The sequence below is a fragment of the Procambarus clarkii genome, chromosome 50, assembly GCF_040958095.1.
Source record: "Procambarus clarkii isolate CNS0578487 chromosome 50, FALCON_Pclarkii_2.0, whole genome shotgun sequence".
NCBI classification, from domain to species: domain Eukaryota; kingdom Metazoa; phylum Arthropoda; class Malacostraca; order Decapoda; family Cambaridae; genus Procambarus; species Procambarus clarkii.
Window position 1 is genome coordinate 8,750,290 of NC_091199.1, and position 25,842 is coordinate 8,776,131.

Consider the following 25,842-nt stretch of genomic DNA (forward strand, 5'->3'; position numbering starts at 1 on the left):
TGCACTCTTTGATGGTATATTGTATAATACACTCATTGATTGTACATTGTATAATGCACTCTTTGATGGTATATTGTATAATACATTGCATAATACACTCGTTGATAATATTTTGTATAATACACTTGTTGGTAATATATTGTATAAAGATTTCAACAAAGATTAACGGTAGCCAAAATACCGTTAAGCAAAAATTTGGAGATCTTTGACGGTTGTAATTTTAACGAGCATGTATATTCTAGGCTTAAAAGAGCTGATTAATTTTATAAAGATACTTTATAGGAGTTTTAATTGTAATTTCATTTTGTAAAATACTAAACAAAATGCTAATAGAACAAGAAAATTAATGTGAAACGCGAAAATTCTTCCTTCAAAACTGACGATGCAAGAGAATAATCCAGTTTTTTTGTTTTTTTTTATTATTATTGTTCTACCACAGACGTTGCCACACATTTACAATGCTAACCAGAATATATACATTTTCTTCTGTCCTCCAAGGACAGGGTGAGAGATTTGTCAAACATACAGTTCAGAGCTTTATTGAACAACCACAGAAGGTGATCGTAGTGCTTTTAAAATGCTAGGCTAAGCTACATACGTAAATACATAGATACACAGATTTATGAATGCATTAATGTGAATTTACAATGGTGAAATGTAATTCTGATCAGCTTCCACATATACTTTATACACATACATACACACTCACATACATACACAGATTTATGAATGCATTAATGTGAATTTACAATGGAGAAATGTAATTCTGATCAGCTTCCACATATACTCTATACACATACATACACAAACATACACACACATATATTTGTCTCTTTTACTCTGACAAGCTGAGATAGCTGATAGAGAAACTAGTGTACAATTAAGAACTTAACCACTGAAGGTGATTAAGATGCTTTTACAAGCTGGAAGATAAACAAATATATCTATAATTTTTGTCCCCTGCTTCTAATTATAGTATTTATAATTTTATTAATATAAATATATAAAAAGTGGAACGTGATACTTGAAAGTAATACTAGAAAGACATTGAAGGAAATAGGCTATAATTTATACAATTATCGAATCTTTCTCACACCTCGTTTTCTATTCCGAGGTCAGTGTGGATTAGGCAGTGGTGGGGGGAGGACGGTGCTGGTGCTCGCGGGGGTGTGGAGCCCTAAATACTGCAGATATCGTGTGTTATCGGGTAATTAGTGCGGGTATCGTGAGCAATGAGGGGCACGGGAGCGTATATATCGTGAGCGATCTGGAAAATATTGCAGGGATCGTGAATGATGAGAGGAAATATTGCAGATTGCTTGTTTAAGCGGGAAAATACTGCAGGTATCGTGTGTTATCTGGCAAATACTGCAGGTATCGTGTGTTATCTGGCGAATGCTGCAGGTATTGTGTGTTATCTGGCGAATGCTGCAGGTATCGTGTGTTGTCTGGCGAATGCTGCAGGTATTGTGTGTTATCTGGCGAATGCTGCAGGTATCGTGTGTTGTCTGGCAAATACGGCAGGTATCGTGTGTTATCTGGCAAATACTGCAGGTATCGAGTGTTATCTGGCAAATACGGCAGGTATTGTGTGTTATCTGGCAAATACTGCAGCTATCGTGTGTTATCTGGCAAATACTGCAGGTATCGTGTGTTATCTGGCAAATACTGCAGGTATTGTTTGTTATCTGGCAAATACTGCTGGTATCGTGTGTTATCTGGAAAATGCTGCAGGTATCGTGTGTTATCTGGAAAATGCTGCAGGTATCGTGTATTATCTGCCAAATACTGCAGGTATCGTGTGTTATCTGCCAAATACGGCAGGTATCGTGTGTTATCTGGCAAATACTGCAGGTATCGTGTGTTATCTGGCAAATACTGCAGGTATCGTGTGTTATCTGCCAAATACGGCAGGTATCGTGTGTTATCTGGCAAATACTGCAGGTATCGTGTGTTATCTGGCAAATACTGCAGGTATCGTGAGTGAAAGAGTTAGTGGAATTGACAATGAAGTTTATTTTTATATTACGGTTATAAATGCTAACTTCGCGGTGACGGATCGTAACTTCGCGATGACGGATCGTAACTTCGCAGTGACGGATCGTAACTTCGCAGTGTCGGATCGTAACTTCGCAGTGACGGATCGTAACTTTGCAGTGACGGATCGTAACTTTGCAGTGACGGATCGTAAATTAGCGGTGACGGATCGTAACTTCGCGGTGACGGATCGTAACTTCGCAGTGACGGATCGTAACTTATTGGTGACGGATCGTAACTTCGCAGTGACGGATCGTAACTTCGCAGTGACGGATCGTAACTTCGCAGTGACGGATCGTAACTTCGCAGTGACGGATCGTAACTTCACGGTGACGAGGTCCACGCCAAGGTAAGTGGCAGTGCAAGGTTTAGTACTCTATTAACCCCAGTGTTCAAAATATTTTCTTATAGGCCTACTGTATTTTTAAGTATGACGTAGGTGTGTGGGATTGAATATCTGCTCACCATAATACAGTAGTTAATAGTGAGCGTCTATGGCCTGGTTGGATAGACAATAGACTCGCACTTGTGAGGTCCAAGTTCGAATCCTCGCCCTTGAATCAAAAGAAATTTTTTGTAACTGCTGTATTTAGAAATTGTTGTAACTACTGTATTTAGGAATTTTTGTAACTACTGTATTTAGGAATTTTTGTAACTACTGTATTTAGACATTTTTGTAACTACTGTATTTGTCTTGGTTAAACTACGTTCTTACGGTACTATGGAATATTTTTTGCAATCATGGAGTATGTCTTCCTACAGGATTTCAGAAAGTGTATCTTACCATTGAAAAGAAATCTGCAACTGGCGATTATTTTTATAGCCTCTCATATCTAAATACTTATAATCTCATTTATTTTACACATGTATTTGGTATGTTGATGATTAACTATATAAGTTCGTCTGTTATATTTTATAAATGACATCTGTAGCAACAGAACCTCACATATGTACATTGGTTCATAGAACCCTGATTAGGTTCTGTATATATTCATTGTCGGATGTTATGAATTTAGGACTAAATCATTCTAACTAAACCACCTGGCTTGGGCCTATATGTAAAACCATTTCTTATATGACTGTCAGACCACGGAGGAAGAATTGAAACAATAATTTCCTTAAGGACTTTCGTATATTAATACATCTTCAGAAGGAATTTGAGAAGAGAGAAAGTCCCATACATAGGAGGCACCCACCGCTCTACGGCGAACTTTCTCCAGTTGTAAATTGTCTATACAGTATACCTAGGTCATAAAAGTATTTGTGTGTACATAAAAGTATTTGTGTGAGGAAATGTATATGTTTATCTCTCAGAATGTTTGGTAATATGTTTATTGTTTGAAATGTAATGTTTATCTCTCAGAATGTTTGGTAATATGTTTATTGTTTGAAATGTAATGTTTATCTCTCAGAATGTTTGGTAATATGTTTATTGTTTGTGATGTGTGTATATGTATGTATTAACACGTTGTACTGAACGGGGTGAGAATAGCTTGAGCTACCTCATCCCTTTGTATGTATTTTACATCAATAAACTTATTTCAATTTCAATTTCAATTTCTCCAGTTCAACATGGAGAATCGCCATGGAGCATCGACTTGTTCACTTTTCCACTACTTTGTTGCCCTAGGTTGCCTGCTTGTGTTGTTTCGTAGGGTCTAGTTGGGGGCTTGGCTGCAAGTGCCTCCCACTGAAGTAAATAAAAATGTAAATTGTAAATGTTAATAATTGCAAGTGAACATAAATTATATAAATATGTGTGTTTGAGCGAAGTGCTGATGAGAGTGCCTTGTGGTTCTGGATAGTGTGTGTTTCTAGATAAAAGTTGACACATTTCAAGCGTAAGTGGGACTTTTTTTTTTACCAGGGTAATATACAGGATATTTATTGACCTGGCTAATATATAAGAGATTTATTGACCAGGCTAATATTTATGCGTTTTACTGACTAGGCTAATATTTATGCGTTTTACTGACTAAGCTAATATTTAGGTAGGAGGATTCGCTACGAAGCTTAAGAAGCACAAGGCAATTGTGTGTTATTTTGAAAATAGCTCTAATTAAATCCAACCCATCCTGACCGAACCTATTTTACTCTAACCCAACGTAATCTAATCTATTCTAATTTAATCTAACACAGCCTCACTCAACCTAACGCAGCCTCACCTCACCTAATGCAGCCTCATCTAACCTAACTCAGCCTCATCTAATCTTTTCTAACCCACATCTAACCTAACAAAAATAAGAGATACAAATGTTGCATTTTATATTGTGGGATGAACGAGGTGTGCGACATCACCTTGATGACATAATGCTCATTTGCCTTTCAACCTGCACCTGCAATATTTACTAGCGCCAGGCATAATAACGGGTTAATGATAAATTATCCCTCGGTAGCAATGCTATTGGATAAAAACAAAATTAATCTCATCAAAGCTTTATATCCGAATTTACACGTTGACTTGACCCAAATACGCCAACCTCTTTTACGTCAAGCAACTGATTGTATTTTGTAATTTATTTATGTAACTCCTGTCATGTCGTGTTAATATTTTGGGTTTTAGGAAACGAAATTTAAATTAAAACAATAATAATTAGGTAATTTATTAACTATATTCACCAGTCTCAAAGATAGCGCATAGTTCAAATCTTTCTAAATACTAATCAAGTACAAACAAATTCAAATATTAAATATAATTATTTACTATAAAGGCTTTCAGTCTTTGGGAAAGTTCACACAGACTTAAAATTGTAACTAATATGTTCATGTCAATTTAGCGTTTCTCTATAACGTATAATAAGCATCAGAATGTAGTTAAACAAATATATTTACACATAAAACTGCACAAAATGTTTGAGTGTAAAGGTCAGAGGCTGTAATGAAAATAATTGTTAGTAAGTGTAAACGTAAATATTAATAAATGTTAATGTAAATGTTTACAAGTGTAAATGTAAATGTTAATATATGTAAATGCTAATATATGCAAATGTTAATTGATTTAAAATTTAATAAGCGTAAATATAAATAAATGTAAATGTTAATATATGTAAATAATAGATTTAAAATTTAATAAGCGTAAATATATATAAATGTAAATGTTAATATGTGTAAATGTGAATAAGTAAACATGTAAATTAAATAAGTATAAATGTAAATTAAATAAGTATAAATGTAAATGTAAGTGTAATTGAAAATGTTAATAAATGTAAATTTGAAGTTAAATGTGATTGTGAATACATGACGTAGGTCAATTTATAAGTATGAATATAGTACTGTATCTCGACGTATTTAAACACCCCAAACACATACAGTATATGTGTTTTTTGCATAATTTTGTGAGTCACAGCGGCCATTGTTATTCAACAAATTAAAAATAATTGAAGGTTAATACTTGTGTATGTAAATATCAATTTGCACAGCTTAAACATCACTGAATATTTTGTTTCACAAATATTATCCCATGTTTTGTGTGCATGATAATATTGGAGGTGAAGAGGATTGGGGGAATATTATTAGCTATTATCGAATATGAGCACAGAGGCGGGTTATACTTAGGATATATTACGGTATAATGAGGGGGGCCACATGGTCACTAGTTACAGGAACGATGGTTGGAAGATGAAATGTAGCGGAGGTCGGTGTTCATTTCGAAGTTCAGCCGAACCTGAGAAATGCCCTCTTGGGTGCCCTCTCGACAACCACCGCCCGGGACCCGCTGGACTCGGAGGACGAGGAGGGCGGGTATTCGTTGGGTCTCTTGCCAAATCTGAGGTAATTACCATCATATGCGCGTTTGTTTACGTCCTGTGGATCCTCTGAGTACACGGTGATAATCTCTTGTTGAGGCTGGAATCCTCTGGCCCAAGAGGATGGGCTGTAGGATGGCACTGACCCGTAGTTATTATAGTTTGGAGCAGCGGCTCGCTTCATGCGCCGAGATGTGATCTCCCTGGGTTCTGAGGACTCGATCCTGTTAGCGATGTGTTGCTTGGTGCGGGTCATTGGCTGGAGAGGGGTGGTTGAGGGGGAGGGGTTGATTCCTAGGGGTTTGGATCCTTCACAGCCATCACTAGACAGGGCGTTGAGCTGACGGTTCACGGAGCGCCCGAATCGCAGGAAGCTGGGACCCTCCCGGCCGAATCTAGAAGAGAAACACACAGTGAGTACGCGAGATGCTAAAGTACGCAAACAATACTTTGAAAAACTAAGAATAATGAGTCTAGCAGGATGGAAGACCAGGTAAAAACAACAGTAGTGTTGTATCGTATTCTAATCCTGATGTAAAACCATTTTAAAACTGTTGTATCATATTTTGAACCTAAACACTAATCTGCAATTGTTGTACAGAGTTTACAGTCAGTTGCACACTATTTCCAAACTGTTTTGTTAAAATTTTTCCACCGAATCAAATAATAAATGTGGCACTCAGATATAAAATTACCTTAATGGTTTTAATGCAGTCTGTAACAAATTTGTTAAATGTAAACTCATTCACACAAGTGTTGATATCGAAATATTGTCGCTTATCAAGCACAGTCGGACGGTTTCCCGGATTATTTTGTATGTCGTAACTAAATATACATCAGTCTGTTGATCTGTTTTTCTCTTTGGTTTCATGTTGTATTCATAACGAAAGAAGCACGCTCGTATTCTGAATTTTGTTAAGGGAGAAGCGTGAAGAATATATGATTTATTTCATGTGATATAAGTAATGTATTAGGCTTTTTATGTTTTCTATTTTTACTTTTATCCCAACTTTTCATTTTTTTCCTATGTGAATCGCGTTTTCTGTCATTCAAATATGTAATGTCATCTTTAAAATCAATCTCTGATTCTTTCTCAACTCCATAATTTCTAACATCAATTTCTATTGTTAGTCCTCGCTTTTGTTTCTATTTTCCTCACCCAATTCCCAGTTTTCTGTACCTCGCACAACAACAACAACAACATGCTCACCTCCGGAAGTTACTATCGCTGTAGGCTCTCTTGGAGCCCTCCTGACTGATGGGGTACAAGTCTCCGCCATCGTCCATCCATGCCTGGCTTCCTGGGTGGAAATATTTGAGTAATCTCTTCTCAGGCTGAGCTAAGGCGTCGTCTTCGATATTGTTGAAGCCGAAGCCCTGAGAGGGAGAGCTGAGGGCGGCTGCGACGGGCGGGACTGGGGCAGCATGGGCGGTGTGGGCGTAGGAACACCAGGTAAAGGTTGCCAGTAACACCCAGGCTGCTAGAGGCATCACGCAAGACCTGAGGATGAGAGAAGTACACTGATCATTATGTGGTGTTTCTACTTTTGTACCTGAATGGAGTAGGCTCCTTCAACCTCTTCGTTTTAAGTTTCCTCATTTAATTATCCTACTATTCTTTTGCTATAAAAAAGCTTTCTAACATTTCAATGGCTCGTTCGTGTCTCAAGCTTTGTTCATTAGTATTAATGGTAAAAATTTATTTTTTTCCACTCCGCCAATTTCCCTAAGACAAATGTTTAAGTCTATAATATTTATTCTCTTTCATCTCTGTTCTAATATAGTTAGGTCTACCTCTTTCAAGTTATTCTAGTGCCACGTAATTCTGGGACGAACATGGTTGCAAAGTGTAGAGGAGGAGGAGGTAGGAGCGACTTACCTTGTCATGGTAGAGTGAGAGAGTGGTGGTGGTGGTAGTGTGTGTCCGGGTGGGAGCGAGCGAGTGCACAAACCCACCCACTTGTTGCTCTATATCAACCTCCAACCACCCCACCCACCCCGACCCATTGTTACTCCTGCCTGCCCCCCCCCCCACAGTCTCCCACGTGGCCAGGGCATTTTAGTAATTTACCTAGGCAACATGGGAGGATAAAATGTCAGAGTTTATCTCCAGGATTTCTGATACATATGGACCCTTATTGACTAATCAACGGCTCTTATTTTTACAAATTGCTTGTGGGGTTCAATTTCTCTCTCTCTCTCTCTCTCTCTCTCTCTCTCTCTCTCTCTCTCTCTCTCTCTCTCTCTCTCTCTCTCTCTCTCTCTCTCTCTCTCTCTCTCTCTCTCTCTCTGACGTTCCATAAAAAATAAAAAAACATTTGAGCATCAATACAATAATAATTCAACTATTGTTTGGATTTTGAAGCAAACCAAGGACCCCTTAATGAAGAACATCCACCTTGATGACATCACTGACAAGTTATGACTGGCTTAAGTGGGAAACATGTGTTACGATACCCATCAGAGACCCGTAGCCAAAGAAGGGTAGAAATAGCCTAAGCTACTCTATCCCTCTGAGATGTATTTTCTTATCTCAATAAATATACTCGAACTCGGACGTAGCAAAATACACATGTTGCTCATACCGTTGCAGACATACACATGTTGCATACACCGTTATAAAAATATAAATATAAAAATAAAAATCTGCAACATGTGTATACAAAATACACATGTTGCAGACACCGTTGCTCAGGTATAGTTTATTATTGTGGAATATCTTAATTTTTTGCAATGAAGTCGAAATTGGGCTGTATTTATGTGCTTGTGAACTTTTTAGGGGCAGAAAAGATAGCGCTTGATAGCGCTCTGACGTCACATCTGTTGTAAACCCTTCTTCCGTATGTCAAGTGATTTGTTTTATATTAAAACAATTTAGATAAAAATTTAAATTTGAAAAATTTAGATAAAAAAATAAAATTAGAAAATTTAGATAAAAATAAAAATTTAAATTTAAAAATTTAGATACAAATTTAATTTGGAAAACTTAGATAATAATTTAAATTTAGAACATTTAGATAAAAATTTAAATTTAGAACATTTAGATAACAATTTAAATTGAGAACATTTAGATAAAAAATTAATTTTAGAAAATTTAGATAAAAATTTAAATTTAGAAAATTTAGATACAAATTTAGATAAAAATTTAACTTAGATTTAGATAAAAACAATTTAGATAAAAACTCCTACGATATCATGCTATGATATCAAGCGACATCGTTGTAGTGTCTGATTGTTCAGAAGATGAACACTTCCTTCTGATGACAGTGATCACTCCCAACTTTAACCTCTACACTCAAATCTGAGTGCAAATATTCTGAGTGACATAAGATCAAAACACTAGTTTTTAGATCAACGGTTATCTCAGGATTGTCAGCTGTTTATATATATATATATATATATATATATATATATATATATATATATATATATATATATATATATATATATATATATATATATATATATATATATAAATGTGTGTGTACTCACTTAGTTGTGCTTGCAGTGGCTGAGCTCTGGCTCTTTGGTTCCGCCTCTCAACTGTCAATCAACTGGTGTACAGATTACTGAGCCTACTGGGCTCTATCAGATCTACATTTGAAACACACACACACACACACACACACACACACACACACACACACACACACACACACACACACACAAGAAGCAGCCCGTAACAACTGTCTAACTCCCAGGTACCTATTTACTGCTAGGCAACAGGGACATCAGAGTGAAAGAAACTCTGCCTATTTTTTTTGTTCTGCCATCAGCCGGGATCGAACTCGGACCTAGGATTACGAATCCAGAGCGCTGTCCACTCAGCTCTCCCATTGGGGGCCTATGGTGTAGTATACCACACACACACAGACGGTGTGTGTGTGTGTGTGTGTGTGTGTGTGTGTGTGTGTGTGTGTGTGTGTGTGTGTGTGTGTGTGTTTGTGTGTGTGTGTGTGTGTGGACAGTTGGGCTCAGGTAGTTCTTCTATGATTAGGTTACATTTACATAGATGCACGAGTGTGCACTCTTGACCAGGCCTGTGACCTTGTCATTGTGTTACAATATATTTAAATTTATAACCCCCACAAGCCTACTGTAAATCTTTTTTCAAAATAAGACAGACAATGTTCTATTGAGTAAAGAGGAGCCTTTGCTTGAGTAAAGAACCATCTCTTTACTAGTGTCACGACAAGGGTTCACCTCATTTTCACAACCGGTCATGTGAAAATGATAGTAATTATAGCATATAGTGTTAGGATGTAGGAAACTGCACTGTTGCGCGCCAGAAAAGACCATGTTCTGCACTACTAATTTTGAGGCGGGAAGGAGAAATACGGCAATGACCAAACCTAAACTTCCCTTAACCTAGTGTACCTCATGTAATGTACATTACGTGTAACTCATGTAATGTACTAAATTAGCCCCATTATTGCGTACATTAGGCTTGTTTATTTAACACTAGAGCAGGTTAGGTGATATAGTTTCTGCTCCTCTATGAAGTCTTGTCATTAGCTACAATTTAAGACTGAAACGTGAATATTAAACAAGGAACACAGTGTCTGTCTCATTCTCAAGTCACAATCGACTTGAGAATGCTCCAGGACGGACCGAAACGTCGTCGTTCCTTCACTTTCTAGTGTGTGGTCCGGTCAACAATTATTAAACAAATTCTATCAATGTCTATTTATGTCTGAGTGGCTGGGTATAAACATCATAGGTCTTTTGATTAACTCATCCTCCTGTTTAGATAGAACGTATTGGGAAAATCGTTAATAGTCACGAATTCGTACGTACTTAGCTTTTAGACAATAGTATACTGATTAGCAAGCAATTATTTGAAAATAAATGAAGCTAAGAAAGAAACTTGAATATTCCTAGGCCTATTATAGCACACATATGTACTAAATTAGGCCTTAGATATCGTGTGTTAGGCCTAAGAAGGTTGGGTCAGGTTTAGTTTGTCAAAGCAACACAAGTAAAAATATAGTTTTCTGGCTTGTCCAATTCAGAAGTTCAGACTTCTGCTTTCTAATTTCGTTGTACGTCGGTATATATGTACTATGGTCCTCTTCGTTACTATAAGTACTACCAAAACAGGAAGATGGGATGATTTTTATATGGGTCTTGGATGGGAATCATATCACATGTATCCCACTAAAGCCTCATTGATGGTGTCACGGTGAATGTATTTCATTTAAGGGTTCCTAATTTGCATCAAAATACAAACACTAGTTACATGATTATTGATATTCAAATGTTTAATTTTTTTTGGAACGTCAGAGCGACAGAGACAGACAGACAGACAAACAGACAGACAGAGAGATTGTACCCCACAAGCAATTTGTGAAAATAAGAGCCGTTGATAAGTCAATAAGGGTCCATATGTATCAGGAATCCTGGAGAGATAAACTCTGGCATTTTATGCTCCCATGTTGCCTAGGTAAATTACTAAAACACCCTGGCCACGTGGGAGACTGTGGGGGGGGGGGGGGGGGGGCAGGCAGGAGTAACAATGGGTCGGGGTGGGTGGGGTGGTTGGAGGTTGATATAGAGCAACAAGTGGGTGGGTTTGTGCACTCGCTCGCTCCCACCCGGACACACACCACCACCACCACCACTCTCTCACTCTTCCATGACAAGGTAAGTTGCTCCTACCTCACTCCTTTACACTTTGTAACGATGTTCGTCCTAGAAATACGTGGCACTAGAATAACTTGTAAGAGCTTGAATTAACTATATTAGAACAGAGATAAAAGAGAATAAATATTATATAGACTTAAACATTTGTTTTAGGGGAAGTGGCTGAGTGGAAAAAAAATAGATTTTTACAATTAATACTAATGAATAAAGCTTGAGACACGAACGAACCATTGAAATGTTAGAAAGCTTTTTATAGCATGAAAATAGTAGAAAAATTAAATAAGGAAACTTAAAACGAAGAGGTTGCAGAAGCCTACGCCATTCAGGTACAAAAGTAGAAACACCATATAATGGTCAGTGTACTTCTCTCATCCCCAGGTCTTGCGTGATGCCTCTAGCAGCCTGGGTGTTACTGGCAACCTTTACCTGGTGTTCCTACGCCCATGCTGCCCCAGTCCCGCCCGTCGCAGCCGCCCTCAGCTCTTCCTCTCAGGGCTTCGGCTCCAACAACAGCGAGGACGACTCCGTAGCTCAGCCTGGAAAGAGATTACTCAAATATTTCCACCCAGGAAGCCAGGCATGGATGGACGACGGCGGAGACTTGTACCCCATCAGTCAGGAGGGCTCCAAGAGAGCCTACAGCGATAGGAACTACCTGAGGTGAGCATGTTGTTGTTGTTGTCGGGACGAAGACGAGCCTCGTGTACGGTGCTACTGAAGAGCTCAGGGAAGCCGGAAGCTGGAGCGTGACAGAAAACGGAAGATTCTTTCTGGATGAATGAGAAAGAATAGGGGAATGAAGCTGGAGATTCAAGGCCAAATTATTAGTGAAACTGAGTGTAACATCAAATGGAAGTTTAAGTTTGGTCGTGCTATTAGAAAGGAAGGACGAACCAAGATATGAGTTGGTTGATGATGATTGAATGTTTGATGTAAAGTGTTTATAATAATAATAATAATAATAATAATAATAATAATTTATTTAGGAAGAGTACATACATAGTTGCAGCGTTACAGTACAAACATTCTGTTAGATTTAAAGATAGAGGTAGTGCATACAATACCTGAAGCCACTAGTGCGCATAGTGTTTCGGTTTCTGCTATGTCCAGTTCGTTTGTTATTATATCAATCCATGATTTCTGTGTCATCGTCTTGTTCATTTTCATCGTTAATCATCTTCCGGTTTACTAACGACAAATATTATTTCTTAACGTTTTTGTATAATAGTTTGTTAACAATCGAAGGTCTTATTCTTATTTTCGAATATTAAGTTGTACTCAATTTAAAATATGAGATTTAATAACTAATTTGGTCTTGAACTTTATAATATGTGTGCATATATTTTCTGTTCTTCATAATGCAGCGATCTATCGTTGTATTGCGAGTCACGTTTACCCTCATATTTGTTGTTATACGTTAACTTTCTTTAATGAAGATACCCAGAACAGGCATAAATAGCCAGGCTACCACAGGTTCGGACGCAGTGATCTTGGTGACTACGACAACAGCGACGACGAGACTCTCAACTACCTCGAGAAACGGAGCCCAAACTTCCTGAGGTTCGGAAGACCTGACGTAGAGGATATATTTGTCGCAGGAGGACCCATGGAGTTCTTAGATGGTCTCCAGGGTGAGGCAATCAAGGAGGACCTTCCTTTCGAGAAGCACGCTGAATATAGGTGAGAAACGGGGCCCACGGAGCTCAACGTGAGATACAACGATTCTAAGTAAAGTTGTTATAAGTAAATATAGATACATCTTCTGAATTGAGTTGACAGGCATCAGTAAGGTGTACACCTTGTTGTGAATACTCAGAATAGGTATAGGAATAATTCCAGAGCAGAGCGAAATATGTTCAAAAACACTACAAACGCTAGAGATATGGAAACAAGATCCAATATGTCCCAATAGTTTCAATATACAGTGGATACAGATGTAACATGTTTTCCATCGAAACCTGTTCACTACAGCAGTTTCTCAGTCATCTAACCTGCTGGAATTGGTAGTAATTATTTCATTGTTTGCATAGTTTTGTCCACCTGCTTAATTTTATGTTTCCCTGACAGACACGGACACGGTCGTAGTGGCCGCAACTTCTTGCGGTTTGGCCGCTCCGTGAACCGTCAGCTCAACGCCCTGCCCTGTCATGGCTGTGATGGAGGCAAAACCCCAGGAATGAACCCCGTCCCCTCACCCACCACTGCCCAGCGCATGACAAACACCAAGAAAGGCATCACCGCCCACAACATCGAGTCGTCAGAACTCGGGAAGAGCATCTCACAGCGCACGAAGAGAGCCGCTGCTCCAACCTTTTATGACTACGGGTCAATTTCATCCTACAGCCCCTCCTCCTGGGCCAGAGGATTCCAGCCTCAACAAGAGATTATCACCGTGTCCTCAGAGGATCCACAGGACGTAAACAAACGCGCATATGATCGTAACTTCCTCAGATTTGGCAAGAGACTCAACGAGTACCCGCCCTCCTCGTCCTCCGAGTCCAGTGGGTCCCGGGTGGTGGTGGTGAAGACAGGCGAAAGGGCGCCCAAGAGAAACTTCCTCAGGTTCGGCTGAACTGGAAGATGAACGCAACTTCCGCTCTTAAATCTTAAGACCTTCCTTCATGCTCCTAGTGTGTCTATCAGCCCCCTCATTATACGCGAGTATAACCCAAGTATAGTCCGTCTCTTCACTTACAGTGTAGTCGCCTACAGAAAACGGAGAAGAGAATTGTGAAAAACTCAATGACGATGTAGCATGATGAATATATTTATACAGTTACTTAAATTATAATTTTAAATTATATCCTCTTTTACTTAGGATATAATCTTGGTCAACTTTACCCTTAATAATTGACTGAAGTTATGCAGAAGTAAATTTGTTAGTTTGTCTTTTCTAATTAATCTTTATCGTAGACAAGTTGTATTGATAATTTAACATTTTCTAATGTTCATACTAAAGAATATTTAATTTATATATTTATCTAACGTTGAAGATTTTACGTTTTATATAAAGGCTGAAAACTTGTAGTGTTGTTAATTAGTTAACTTTTATTAAGACTTTGTTATTATTTTATTTATTAATAATATTGATGCTGTGATATCTTGGAGACCAGTGATGATAGTCAATAAATGACCTGAAGTTATTGTTTGATCACTTTTAATTGCTTGGCATTTAACACTAATATCCCACCAATCCAGACACGTTTATAACAGGAAGGTAGATGCTAATGAGTATGTAATTAAAAGATGAGCATCGTAGGGCACTATATTACACATATAGTCTACAATAGGAGCCAACCACCCTCTGGTCAGTGGTTAAGGTACCAGGTACGCCAAGGTGCATAGTGCTCCTGGCTGTCTGGGTTCGAATACTTCTGGGGTGTGGAGTTTTCAGTTGCATATGGCTTAGGGACCATTCAATCTTGTTCGCAAGATTGATATATATATATATATATATGTTGTTAAATATGACCGAAAAAGTAAGATTAATCATTCTAACACGAATTTTCTCGATACTTCTAATGTTTCTTTTTACTGTTGATGGTAATTGAAAAATCAATTCTCTAAAATTAATTTTTATTTATAGTCTGTCGCGACGCTTGAACGCATTTCGTAATAACTTATTACATTTTCAAAGACTTTAGTTTACACACACAACTGTAACCTGAAAACACTAAGCAGAGTTTTACTTATGCTAACACTAAACAGCTTGTCTTATATACTCGCATTTGGGTGAGGTGATATGTTGCAACAGTTTTGGATGAGGTGAACAAACTTTTGACCAACACAAGACAGAACACGGAACAATGGGTATTAATTGGATAAAAGAGAGGGAAGAATGGAAGTAACTGCAAAGGGCCTATTGGCCCATACTTCCTCTTGATGCTTCTATATTGGTACAGAGTCTTGAAGTGGGTAGAATATAATTGTGCATTAATTGGCTGTTGATTGCTGGTGTTGACTTTTTGATGTGTGGTGCCTCGCAGATGTCGAGCCGCCTGCTATCACTGTATCTATCGATGATTTTTGTGTTGTTTGTTAAGACTTCTCTGGTGATGGTCTGGTTGTGGGAAGAGAATATATGTTCCTTAATGGAGCCCTGTTGTTTATGCATTGTTAATCGCCTGGAAAGAGATGTTGTCTTGCCTATATACTGAGTTCTTAGGGGCTTACAGTCCCCAAGTGGGCATTTGAAGGCATAGACGACATTGGTCTCTTTTAAAGCGTTCTCCTTTGTGTCTGGAGAGTTTTTCATGAGAAGGCTGGCCGTTTTTTTGGTTTTATAATGAATCGTCAATTGTATCTTCTGATTTTTGTCTGTATGGATAACGTTCCTATTAATAATATCTTTGAGGACCCTTTCCTCCGTTTTATGAGCTGTGGAAAAGAAGTTCCTGTAAAATAGTCTAATAGGGGGTATAGGTGTTGTGTTAGTTGTCTCTTCAGAGGTTGCATGGCGTTTCACCTTTCTTTTTATGATGTCTTCAACGAAACCATTGGAGAAGCCGTTGTTGACTAGGACCTGCCTTACCCTACAGAGTTCTTCATCGACTTGCTTCCATCCTGAGCTGTGGCTGAGAGCTCAGGATGGACACTGCTGGACACTGGGCAGAGGCAAGGCTCCTCTTAATGATGTCATTGACTTCGTCGTGTCGTGAGTGCCAACCGCCTGATTTTCCATATTGCAGGCCATGCAATCCCTATTTGTCTACATCTGCCTCATATATATATATATATATATATATATATATATATATATATATATATATATATATATATATATATATATATATATATATATTATATATATATATATATATATATATATATATATATATATATATATATATATATATATATATATATATAAAACTGGCGAAGGGAACTTGAGTTTGATTATTAATGAGGAAGAATGTTTCTGATGATATAATAAGTGAAAAAGAGATAAAGCTGGTGGAAATTTAAGCCTTGATGATTCTGAAAAATAAATTGGGGTAATAAATTGATGAAAGTAAATATTCAAATTATTAAATACTGTTAAATACGGACTCTGGATGCACAGAGGAACCAGAGCTTCAGAAACGTCAGTTCTGGGAGAATGAAGCCGTTGTTAATATTGGCAACTTGTCCTAAATGTTAATGGAAGCTTAGTGCCAGACTAGGCCTAAATCTTCGTGGAGGCCTGGTGTCATACTAGGGGTTAAATCTAGGTGGAGGAATGGTGATAAACTTGGCTCAAACCTGAGTGAGAACCTACTACAGGGCTTGGCCTGGGCCTTCTCGTCTGACCAGAGAGTGATTGGTTCCCATTGTAGACAATGAGTGTGATATAGTGCCCTACTATGCTCACCTTCTAATTACATACATACTCACTTGCATCTACACTTCCTGTTATAAACGTGTCTGGATTTGTGGGATATTAGTGTTAAAGGCCAAGCAATTAAAAGTATACAATAACTTCAGGTCATTTATTGACTCTCATAACTGGTCTCCAAGATATCACAGCATCAGTATTTATTAATATACATCAAATAAAAACAAATTCTTAATAAAACTTTTAGACTTTTAAAACACATAAATAAAAACGCTTTGAAACATATAATAAAAAAACTCTGCAGGTTTTCATGATTTGAATAAATCGTTAGATCTACATTTTATTAAATATATAAACTAAATGTTCTTTAGTTAAATTATTTACACGACTTGTCTACGACACAATTAGGAAAACACACAAAAAAATGACTTCTGCGAAACTTAAAAAAAAAAATTTAATTGTAAAGTTGATCCAGATTATAACCTATGAACAAGAGTGCATTTACAAATATACTTTAAATAATTGTATAAATAAATTCGCAATGCTTCATCATCGCTGTTTTTCACTATTCTCTTCTCCGTTTTCTGTAAGCGACAACATTGTGAATGAAGACTATTGAGCAGAATTATCCGTCATGTTAAATAATATGGTTGCTGACACAGGCGGGTTATACTTGTATATAATGTGGGGTTCATTGGGTTGATAAGGTCATTATGGGGACGAAGGAAGGTCAGAACCCTAAGGGGAGGAAATTAGACTCGTCTTCCAGTTCAGCCAAACCTGAGGAAATTTCTCTGGGGCGCTCTCACGTTGCGGGAGTACTCAGCTGGACTCACCGCCACCAGGGACTCGCTGGACTCGGAGGGCGAGGATGGCGGGTATTCGTTGGATCTGTCCCGCTTGCCAAATCTGAGGAAGTTACGATCTCGGCCGAAGCGCAGGAAGTTACGATCACGGCCGAAGCGCAGGAAGTTACGATCAAGTGCGCGTTTGTTTACGTCCAGTGGATCCTCTGAGGACACGGTGATTATCTCTTCTTCAGGCTGGAATCCTCTGGCCCAGGAGGAGGGGCTGTAGGATGACATTGACCCGTAGTCATTAGCGGTTGGACCAGCGGCTCTCTTCATGCGCTGAGAAGTGCTGTCATCGGATTCTGGGGACTCGATGGTGTGGGCGATGTCTTGCTTGGCGGGGACCATGGACTGGACAGGGATGGGTGTGGTGGGTTTGATTCCTGGGGGTTTGTGACCTCCACAGCCATTACAGGACAGGGCGTTGAGCTGACGATCGACTGAGCGGCCAAACCGTAAGAAGTTGCGACCACCACGACCGTGTCTGTCAGAGAAAGACACAGTAAGTGCATAATACTGAAGCATGTAGACGATACTCTGTGAATCAAAGACAAATGTCTGATTACTCTAACAGGATAGATGACTCAGGAACTGCAGCAGTGTAATCTGCACGAGTCTCAAGAAAAAACACGTTACATCGAGATCTACTATATATTGAAGCCATTGATATATATCTATTGGATTTGGTTCCTGTATGTGAAGTTTTGTAGTGTTTTAACCCCGCTACACACTAACCTCAAACTAACGACGTATTTTTAACCCCGCTACACACTAACCTCAAACTAACGACGTATTTTTAACCCCGCTACACACTAACCTCAAACTAACGACGTATTTTCAACAAAATCTGTATTTGCACCTGTTACATGTCCTCAACAAAACTTCTCTGTTCGGAGTCGTTTGGAAATGGTTTCTCATTTCTCACCTGTATGCCGTCTGCTTCCCGATGGGATGGTCCTGCTTGACTGCGTCACCCTCGAGGCTAGCTAAGAACTCCATGGGTCCTCCTGCGACAAACATGTCCTCCATGTCAGGTCTTCCGAACCTCAGAAAGTTCCGGCTTCGTTTCTCAAGGGAGTCGTTGAGAGTCTCGTCGTCGCTGTTGTCGTAGTCACCAAGATCACTGCGTCCAAACCTGTGGTAGCGAGGCTATTTATGCATGTTCCTGGGAATCTTCACTCAAGAAAGTCAATATATGAAAGAATACAGACAATAACACATGAGAAGCAAAGCAACGTCTAAATCACTGAATTAAATTAAACAATATATATATACACTAATTATTACATTCTTCGCTAAACTAGTTATAAAATCTCATGTTCCAAATTAGGCATCACTAAATATTTGAAAAGTTACAGACAAACTTTCAGTGTTTAACAAAATGTTATTAATGAATCTTAAGAAATAAGAAGTTTTTCAACAATACGGACCTGAGGAAATTACGATTTCTTTTCTCCACGTCGCTGCGTCCAAACCTGGAGAGGAAATGGGAAGGTGATTTATGAAGGTGAAGAACACGAAGACACCAAAATCATCGCCATATATAACATCAATAAGAACTAGACAAATCAGAATCACTTTAGATCAAACCCACTCAGTATCATCAACCAGCACTTGGCCATTCTTCAACACCATGAAATGCAAACTTCCATTTATTGCTACACTCACTACCACCCATAACTTGGGCTTCAATCTCCATGTTATCTCATACCTCAACCGCCCATTCTCTCTCATAAGTCATCCAGAAACAATCCCTAATTTCAGCTTCCTATTCTCACACAATGCTCTAGTTTTGTGCGTTGCTCTAGCCACCGGCTCCCTTCGTCACCTCAGTAGAGTTAGATCCACGGGTCGTCGCCACCCTCCAGTCAGCAACAGCAACATGCTCACCTCAGGAAGTTCCTATCGCTGTAGGCTCTCTTGGAGCCCTCCTGACTGATGGGGTACAAGTCTCCGCCATCGTCCATCCATGCCTGGCTTCCTGGGAGGAAATATTTGAGTAATCTCTTCTCAGGCTGAGCTACGAAGTCGTCTTCGCTGTTGTTGGAGCCGAAGCCCTGAGAGGGAGAGCTGAGGGCGGCTGCGACGGGCGGGACTGGGGCAGCATGGGCGGCGTGGGCGTAGGAACACCAGGTAAAGGTTGCCAGTAACACCCAGGCTGCTAGAGGCATCACGCAAGACCTGGGGATGAGAGAAGTACACTGGTTACTGTGTGTGTGTGTGTGTGTGTGTATGTGTGTGTGTGTGTGTGTGTGTGTGTGTGTGTGAAGCTTGTGTTAGTAAAGTTTCTTAAAGTAATAAAACAGAGAAAGTGGAGAGGGGTGTCAGGGGGCGCTGTACCATAAGAGGGAGGCAGCTACAGGCATCAGAGACACATGAGGATTAACTGTGGCAAGAACACCAGTTTCATTGACGGAGGGATCTACGCAGGACACTGTACTCAACCTACGTTATAATAGCTCTAGAATATGCAGCACTGACATGGGATAATCTATGTTGCGAATTAGAAAGTCGAGAGAATCCAGAGATTCACTACCAAACTATTGCCAGATAAAACATATTGTCATGAAGACTAGTTAAAATAACTCAACAAAACGACACATCAAGAGAAGAACGATGACCAAGATACAGTTGGAAAAAGACGCGGTGAATATTCAGAGTCTATTCCAAATGAGCGGAAATATAACGAGATGCCAGACAGTAAATGGTGAGAGGAACGAACTGCAGGCAAAGGTCTTGGAAAAAGTCTTCCAGTCCATTCCTTTCCCCTCGTCCCATCCCTAAACCTTATCCTGACCTCTCACAAGTGCTATATTGTCATAATGGCTTGGGTCTTTCCCCTGATAATTCCCTCCCTCCTGGTTTTATGACCAATTACAACAGAGTATAAGAAAGTTTACAGGAATAAAGGCACCAAGCATATCAGCAGCTGCGAGTGTAGACCCAGATGCTAGTTCTCACTATCCTTAGGCATAGAGAGTAAGCCCCAGATGGTATCAACACATATACGTAATTGATAGTAAATTGCTGTAAAGCGATGTTCCCATTACATTAGAATCACCTAGTACCTCACAGGTGTCCTAGACCCAAGAGCTCAACCACCTTACATAACCCGTCTTCTTACAAATTACCTAGAAAGTTCTCCTAAGGTTTCAAAACGTCATGAAAACCGTTAATATGAAGTTTCATCTCTCCTAACCTAACCTAACCTAACCTAACCTAACCTAACAGTCTAAGCTAGAGGACCCAAAACAGAAAATAGGACAGTACATCACTCTAGGGAGCCGATTTAATTTTGAATTACGTCGATTTTTAGCCTGCGAGCGCATACGAGCGAAAAGTAATTTAATTTGTAAGAGGACGGGTTGCCTTACAGGTGTCCAGCACCTTGAAGGTTCCTAGTACACAGAAGTTACCTGTGACTCCAGGGGCCCAGATTCACGAAGCTGTTACGCAAGCACATACGAACCTGTCCATATTTTCTCAATCTTTGGCAGCTTTGTTTACAATTATTAAACAGTTAATGAGCTCCGAAGCACCAGGAGGCTGTTTATAACAATAACAGCAGTTGATCGGGAAGTTTTCATGCTTGTAAACTGTTTAATAAATGTAACCAAAGCCGTCAAAGATTGAGGAAAGATGTACAGGTTCGTAAGTGCTTGCGTAACTGCTTCGTGAATCTGGCCCCTGTGTGCTAGGTGGTTCCTAGCAGTCTGGAGGAGGCAGGAGCGACTTACCTTGTCATGGTAGTGTGTGAGAGTGCGATGGTGTGGCTGGGTGAGAGCCCTATATCAACCTCCGACAACCCCACCCACCCACACTCCCACACTCCCATCACCACCCCTGCCCTCTTGCCCCGCCTACTATTGACCACGCCCCCTTTTTTCCCCTACATGGCCATTGGCCGCCCACCGACCATGTCTCCTCTCTCCCCTACCGGGGTGAAGTGTCATTGTTCATCTCTGATATTGGATACGTTTGGCACCTTATTGGCCTGATACCGGCTCTTATTTCTCTCTTATTTGTAAATATGAATAGTCTTTCTGTTCTCTCTCTCTCTCTCTCTCTCTCTCTCTCTCTCTCTCTCTCTCTCTCTCTCTCTCTCTCTCTCTCTCTCTCTCTCTCTCTCTCTCTCTCTCTCCATCTTGTTCAATAAATGTTACAAAAAACTTATACCTAGTGCTTACATTAGGCTATTTAGGTACTCGTTCTGGATTAGTAAGGTTTGTCTTGGACGTATAATGGTCGCCAGAAGGTCAGTTTCTTCCTTACAGCTGGTGACAACATTACCATCTTCCCGGTTCAATGATGGGCTTGTGTTTTCAGGTGAACTTCACTGACGATCTTTAACCAGAGACGATCAGACACGCGGTCGAAGTCTTTCTGATGCAATTATTTTTTATTTGTTCTGATTCCCTTTTGGAGATATTTAAATTAATGCTTTTAACATAATTCACATTTATATATTTCATTTTGAAACACCATAGTTGACAGTCAAGTACACCTTCGTGTTTCTGTTACAACAAGACTTGCAAAATATAATTTATAATGATATCTACCCAAAGTTGTTAGTTAAATACTTTAGAAATATATACCCAAACCCAAACTCATACTTAATGAAATGTATCGCTCATATGCCGTAGAGGTTTGTAATTTAAATTAAATTTTCTAAATAAATTTTCTTTCTGTTTGGATTTCTCGCTTTTATTATGTTCTTTTGTATTGTGTTCACACATAATAACATAGAGAAATACGAGAAAGGCCCCACTCACAGAATCACAATATTATATAACTTATCAAGATATATATTAAAACAAAATAGAAAACACCAGTAATGTTATACTGATGGTTGCTTCCTTCACAACCTCTAGTGTTATAGTGACGGTAGCTTCCTTCACAACCCCTAGTGTTATAGTGACGGTAGCTTCCTTCACAACCCCTAGTGTTATAGTGACGGTTGCTTCCTTCACAACCCCTAGTGTTATAGTGACGGTTGCTTCCTTCACAACCCCTAGTGTTATAGTGACGGTAGCTTCCTTCACAACCTCTAGTGTTATAGTGACGGTTGCTTCCTTCACAACCCCTAGTGTTATAGTGACGGTAGCTTCCTTCACAACCCCTAGTGTTATAGTGACGGTTGCTTCCTTCACAACCCCTAGTGTTATAGAGACGGTTGCTTCTTTCACAACCTCTAGTGTTATAGTGACGGTAGCTTCTCTCACAACCTCTAGTGTTATAGTGACGGTTGCTTCCTTCACAACCCCTAGTGTTATAGTGACGGTTGCTTCCTTCACAACCCCTAGTGTTATAGTGACGGTTGCTTCCTTCACAACCCCTAGTGTTATAGTGACGGTTGCTTCCTTCACAACCCCTAGTGTTATAGTGACGGTTGCTTCCTTCACAACCCCTAGTGTTATAGTGACGGTAGCTTCCTTCACAACCTCTAGTGTTATAGTGACGGTAGCTTCCTTCACAACCCCTAGTGTTATAGTGACGGTACTCTTCCTTCACAACCCCTAGTGTTATAGTGACGGTAGCTTCCTTCACAACCCCTAGTGTTATAGTGACGGTTGCTTCCTTCACAACCCCTAGTGTTATAGTGACGGTAGCTTCCTTCACAACCCCTAGTGTTATAGTGACGGTAGCTTCCTTCACAACCCCTAGTGTTATAGTGACGGTTGCTTCCTTCACAACCCCTAGTGTTATACTGATGGTTGCTTCCTTCACAACCCCTAGTGTTATAGTGACGGTTGCTTCCTTCACAACCCCTAGTGTTATAGTGACGGTAGCTTCCTTCACAACCCCTAGTGTTATAGAGACGGTTGCTTCCTTCACAACCCCTAGTGTTATAGTGACGGTTGCTTCCTTCACAACCCCTAGTGTTATAGTGACGGTTGCTTCCTTCACAACCTCTAGTGTTATAGTGACGGTTGCTTCCTTCACAACCCCTAGTGTTATAGTGACGGTAGCTTCCTTCACAACCTCTAGTGTTATAGAGACGGTAGCTTCCTTCACAACCCCTAGTGTTATAGTGACGATACTCTTACTTCACAACCCCTAGTGTTATAGTGACGGTTGCTTCCTTCACAACCCCTAGTGTTATAGTGACGATACTCTTACTTCACAACCCCTAGTGTTATAGTGACGGTAGCTTCCTTCACAACCCCTAGTGTTATAGTGACGGTTGCTTCCTTCACAACCCCTAGTGTTATAGTGACGGTAGCTTCCTTCACAACCCCTAGTGTTATAGTGACGGTTGCTTCTCTCACAACCCCTAGTGTTATAGTGACGGTTGCTTCCTTCACAACCCCTAGTGTTATAGTGACGGTAGCTTCCTTCACAACCCCTAGTGTTATAGTGACGGTTGCTTCCTTCACAACCCCAAGTGTTATAGTGACGGTACTCGTCCTTCACAACCCCTAGTGTTATAGTGACGGTACTCGTCCTTCACAACCCCAAGTGTTATAGTGACGGTACTCGTCCTTCACAACCCCAAGTGTTATAGTGACGGTACTCGTCCTTCACAACCTCTAGTGTTATAGTGACGGTTGCTTCCTTCACAACCCCTAGTGTTATAGTGACGGTAGCTTCCTTCACAACCCCTAGTGTTATAGTGACGGTACTCTTCCTTCACAACCCCTAGTGTTATAGAGACGGTTTCTTCCTTCACAACCCCTAGTGTTATAGAGACGGTACTCTTCCTTCACAACCCCTAGTGTTATAGAGACGGTTGCCTCCTTCACAACCCCTAGTGTTATAGTGACGATAGCTTCCTTCACAACCCCTAGTGTTATAGTGACTGTAGCTTCCTTCACAACCCCTAGTGTTATAGTGACGGTAGCTTCCTTCACAACCCCTAGTGTTATAGTGACGGTAGCTTCCTTCACAACCCCTAGTGTTATAGTGACGGTAGCTTCCTTCACAACCCCTAGTGTTATAGTGACGATAGCTTCCTTCACAACCCCTAGTGTTATAGTGACGGTTGCCTCCTTCACCACCCTTAGTGTTATAGTGACGGTACTCTTCCCTCACAACCCCTAGTGTCATAGTGACGGTACTCTTCCTTCAAAACCCCTACTGTCATAGTGACGGTAGCTTCCTTCACAACCCCTACTGTCATAGTGACGGTAGCTTCCTTCACAAACCCTAGTATCATAGTGACGGTATATGTTTCCTCACAACCGATACTGTCTTAATGACGGTAAATCTTCCTTCACAACTCCTACTGTCATAATGACGGTAAATCTTCCTTCACAACTCCTACTGTCATAATGACGGTAAATCTTCCTTCACAACTCCTACTGTCATAATGACGGTAAATCTTCCTTCACAACTCCTACTGTCATAATGACGGTAAATCTTCCTTCACAACTCCTACTGTCATAATGACGGTAAATCTTCCTTCACAACTCCTACTGTCATAATGACGGTAAATCTTCCTTCACAACTCCTACTGTCATAATGACGGTAAATCTTCCTTCACAACTCCTACTGTCATAATGACGGTAAATCTTCCTTCACAACTCCTACTGTCATAATGACGGTAAATCTTCCTTCACAACTCCTACTGTCATAATGACGGTAAATCTTCCTTCTAAAAGCACCACCAGAAACTTTCAACAAGTTGATGGTGTTTAGTGTCAAGGACTTGGACTGTATAGAGACCTCTGTTGGAGCTGCATATATCGCCCGAATTGTTCAGTAATTCCGGTCACGATCTGCCTGTCTATGGCATATCTGAGGGTATTTAGATCAGAGAAGTTCGCGATTCTAACCAAAGAAAACTATTCTAACAAAATGACCTAAAATTTATATTAGCTGGATTTTGAATTTTTTGTTTTCAAAGTCTTAATCATACTTTTTTAATGCGTCTTGGCAGAGGTGCGATTGGTCGAAGAAACGGTCAATTTGATCAATTGTTTATTCATCAGAATAATTGTTCTTTTTAACAGATTAATTGTTTTTTCATCTGGTTAATCTTTTTTTTCCAAACACTCGCTTGTCTTTCAATAGTATAACATCAAATCTGTACGTAAAGTAACTCAAATAAGCTCGTACGGATAAGTTTTTATACTTATATAAATAAGAAATACATTATAGTGTAAATATGTATTGATGATTTACATTTGTGTGAGTTAATAGGTTTTATGTAATCAAAAGAAGTTAATATTATAAGGTCATTTATTGACTAGATTTACAGGTCTAAAATATATCGCAGCTCAAGTATATAAAAAAATTTCAAAACCATAAA

The 25,842-nt window shown here is 39.6% G+C and overlaps 2 protein-coding genes across 2 annotated transcripts; one reads left to right on the forward strand and one right to left on the reverse strand.

The window, feature by feature from the left end:
• The first annotated feature begins 1,112 nt into the window (after positions 1-1,112).
• On the forward strand, positions 1,113-14,159 carry LOC123772797 (uncharacterized). The gene is made up of 3 exons (XM_069303325.1): positions 1,113-2,386; positions 12,900-13,106; positions 13,494-14,159. Exons 1-3 carry the CDS (start codon positions 1,293-1,295, stop codon positions 13,996-13,998), a joined length of 1,806 nt encoding a protein of 601 aa, XP_069159426.1. The 5' UTR covers positions 1,113-1,292; the 3' UTR covers positions 13,999-14,159.
• Positions 14,160-17,023: 2,864 nt separating this feature from the next.
• On the reverse strand, positions 17,024-19,780 carry LOC138351514 (FMRFamide neuropeptides-like). Its single transcript, XM_069303326.1, has 4 exons — positions 19,482-19,780; positions 19,022-19,066; positions 18,517-18,726; positions 17,024-18,075 (listed from the first exon to the last, which is right to left on the reverse strand). The coding sequence occupies exons 1-4, from the start codon at positions 19,760-19,762 to the stop codon at positions 17,511-17,513; spliced, it is 1,101 nt and encodes a 366-aa protein (XP_069159427.1). The 5' UTR covers positions 19,763-19,780; the 3' UTR covers positions 17,024-17,510.
• Positions 19,781-25,842: the final 6,062 nt, after the last annotated feature.

Excerpts from the sequence above, each read along its gene's own strand:
- LOC123772797 (XM_069303325.1), top strand. The coding sequence starts at position 1,293 with ATGATGAGAGGAAATATTGCAGATTGCTTGTTTAAGCGGGAAAATACT. Across the intron at positions 2,387-12,899 it reads GTGACGAGGTCCACGCCAAG|GTTCGGACGCAGTGATCTTG; the intron begins GTAAGTGGCAGT and ends AGGCTACCACAG. Across the intron at positions 13,107-13,493 it reads GAGAAGCACGCTGAATATAG|ACACGGACACGGTCGTAGTG; the intron begins GTGAGAAACGGG and ends TTTCCCTGACAG.
- LOC138351514 (XM_069303326.1), bottom strand. The coding sequence starts at position 19,762 with ATGCCTCTAGCAGCCTGGGTGTTACTGGCAACCTTTACCTGGTGTTCC. Across the intron at positions 19,067-19,481 it reads AGCGATAGGAACTTCCTGAG|GTTTGGACGCAGCGACGTGG; the intron begins GTGAGCATGTTG and ends TTTCCTCTCCAG. Across the intron at positions 18,076-18,516 it reads GGGAAGCAGACGGCATACAG|ACACGGTCGTGGTGGTCGCA; the intron begins GTGAGAAATGAG and ends TTTCTCTGACAG.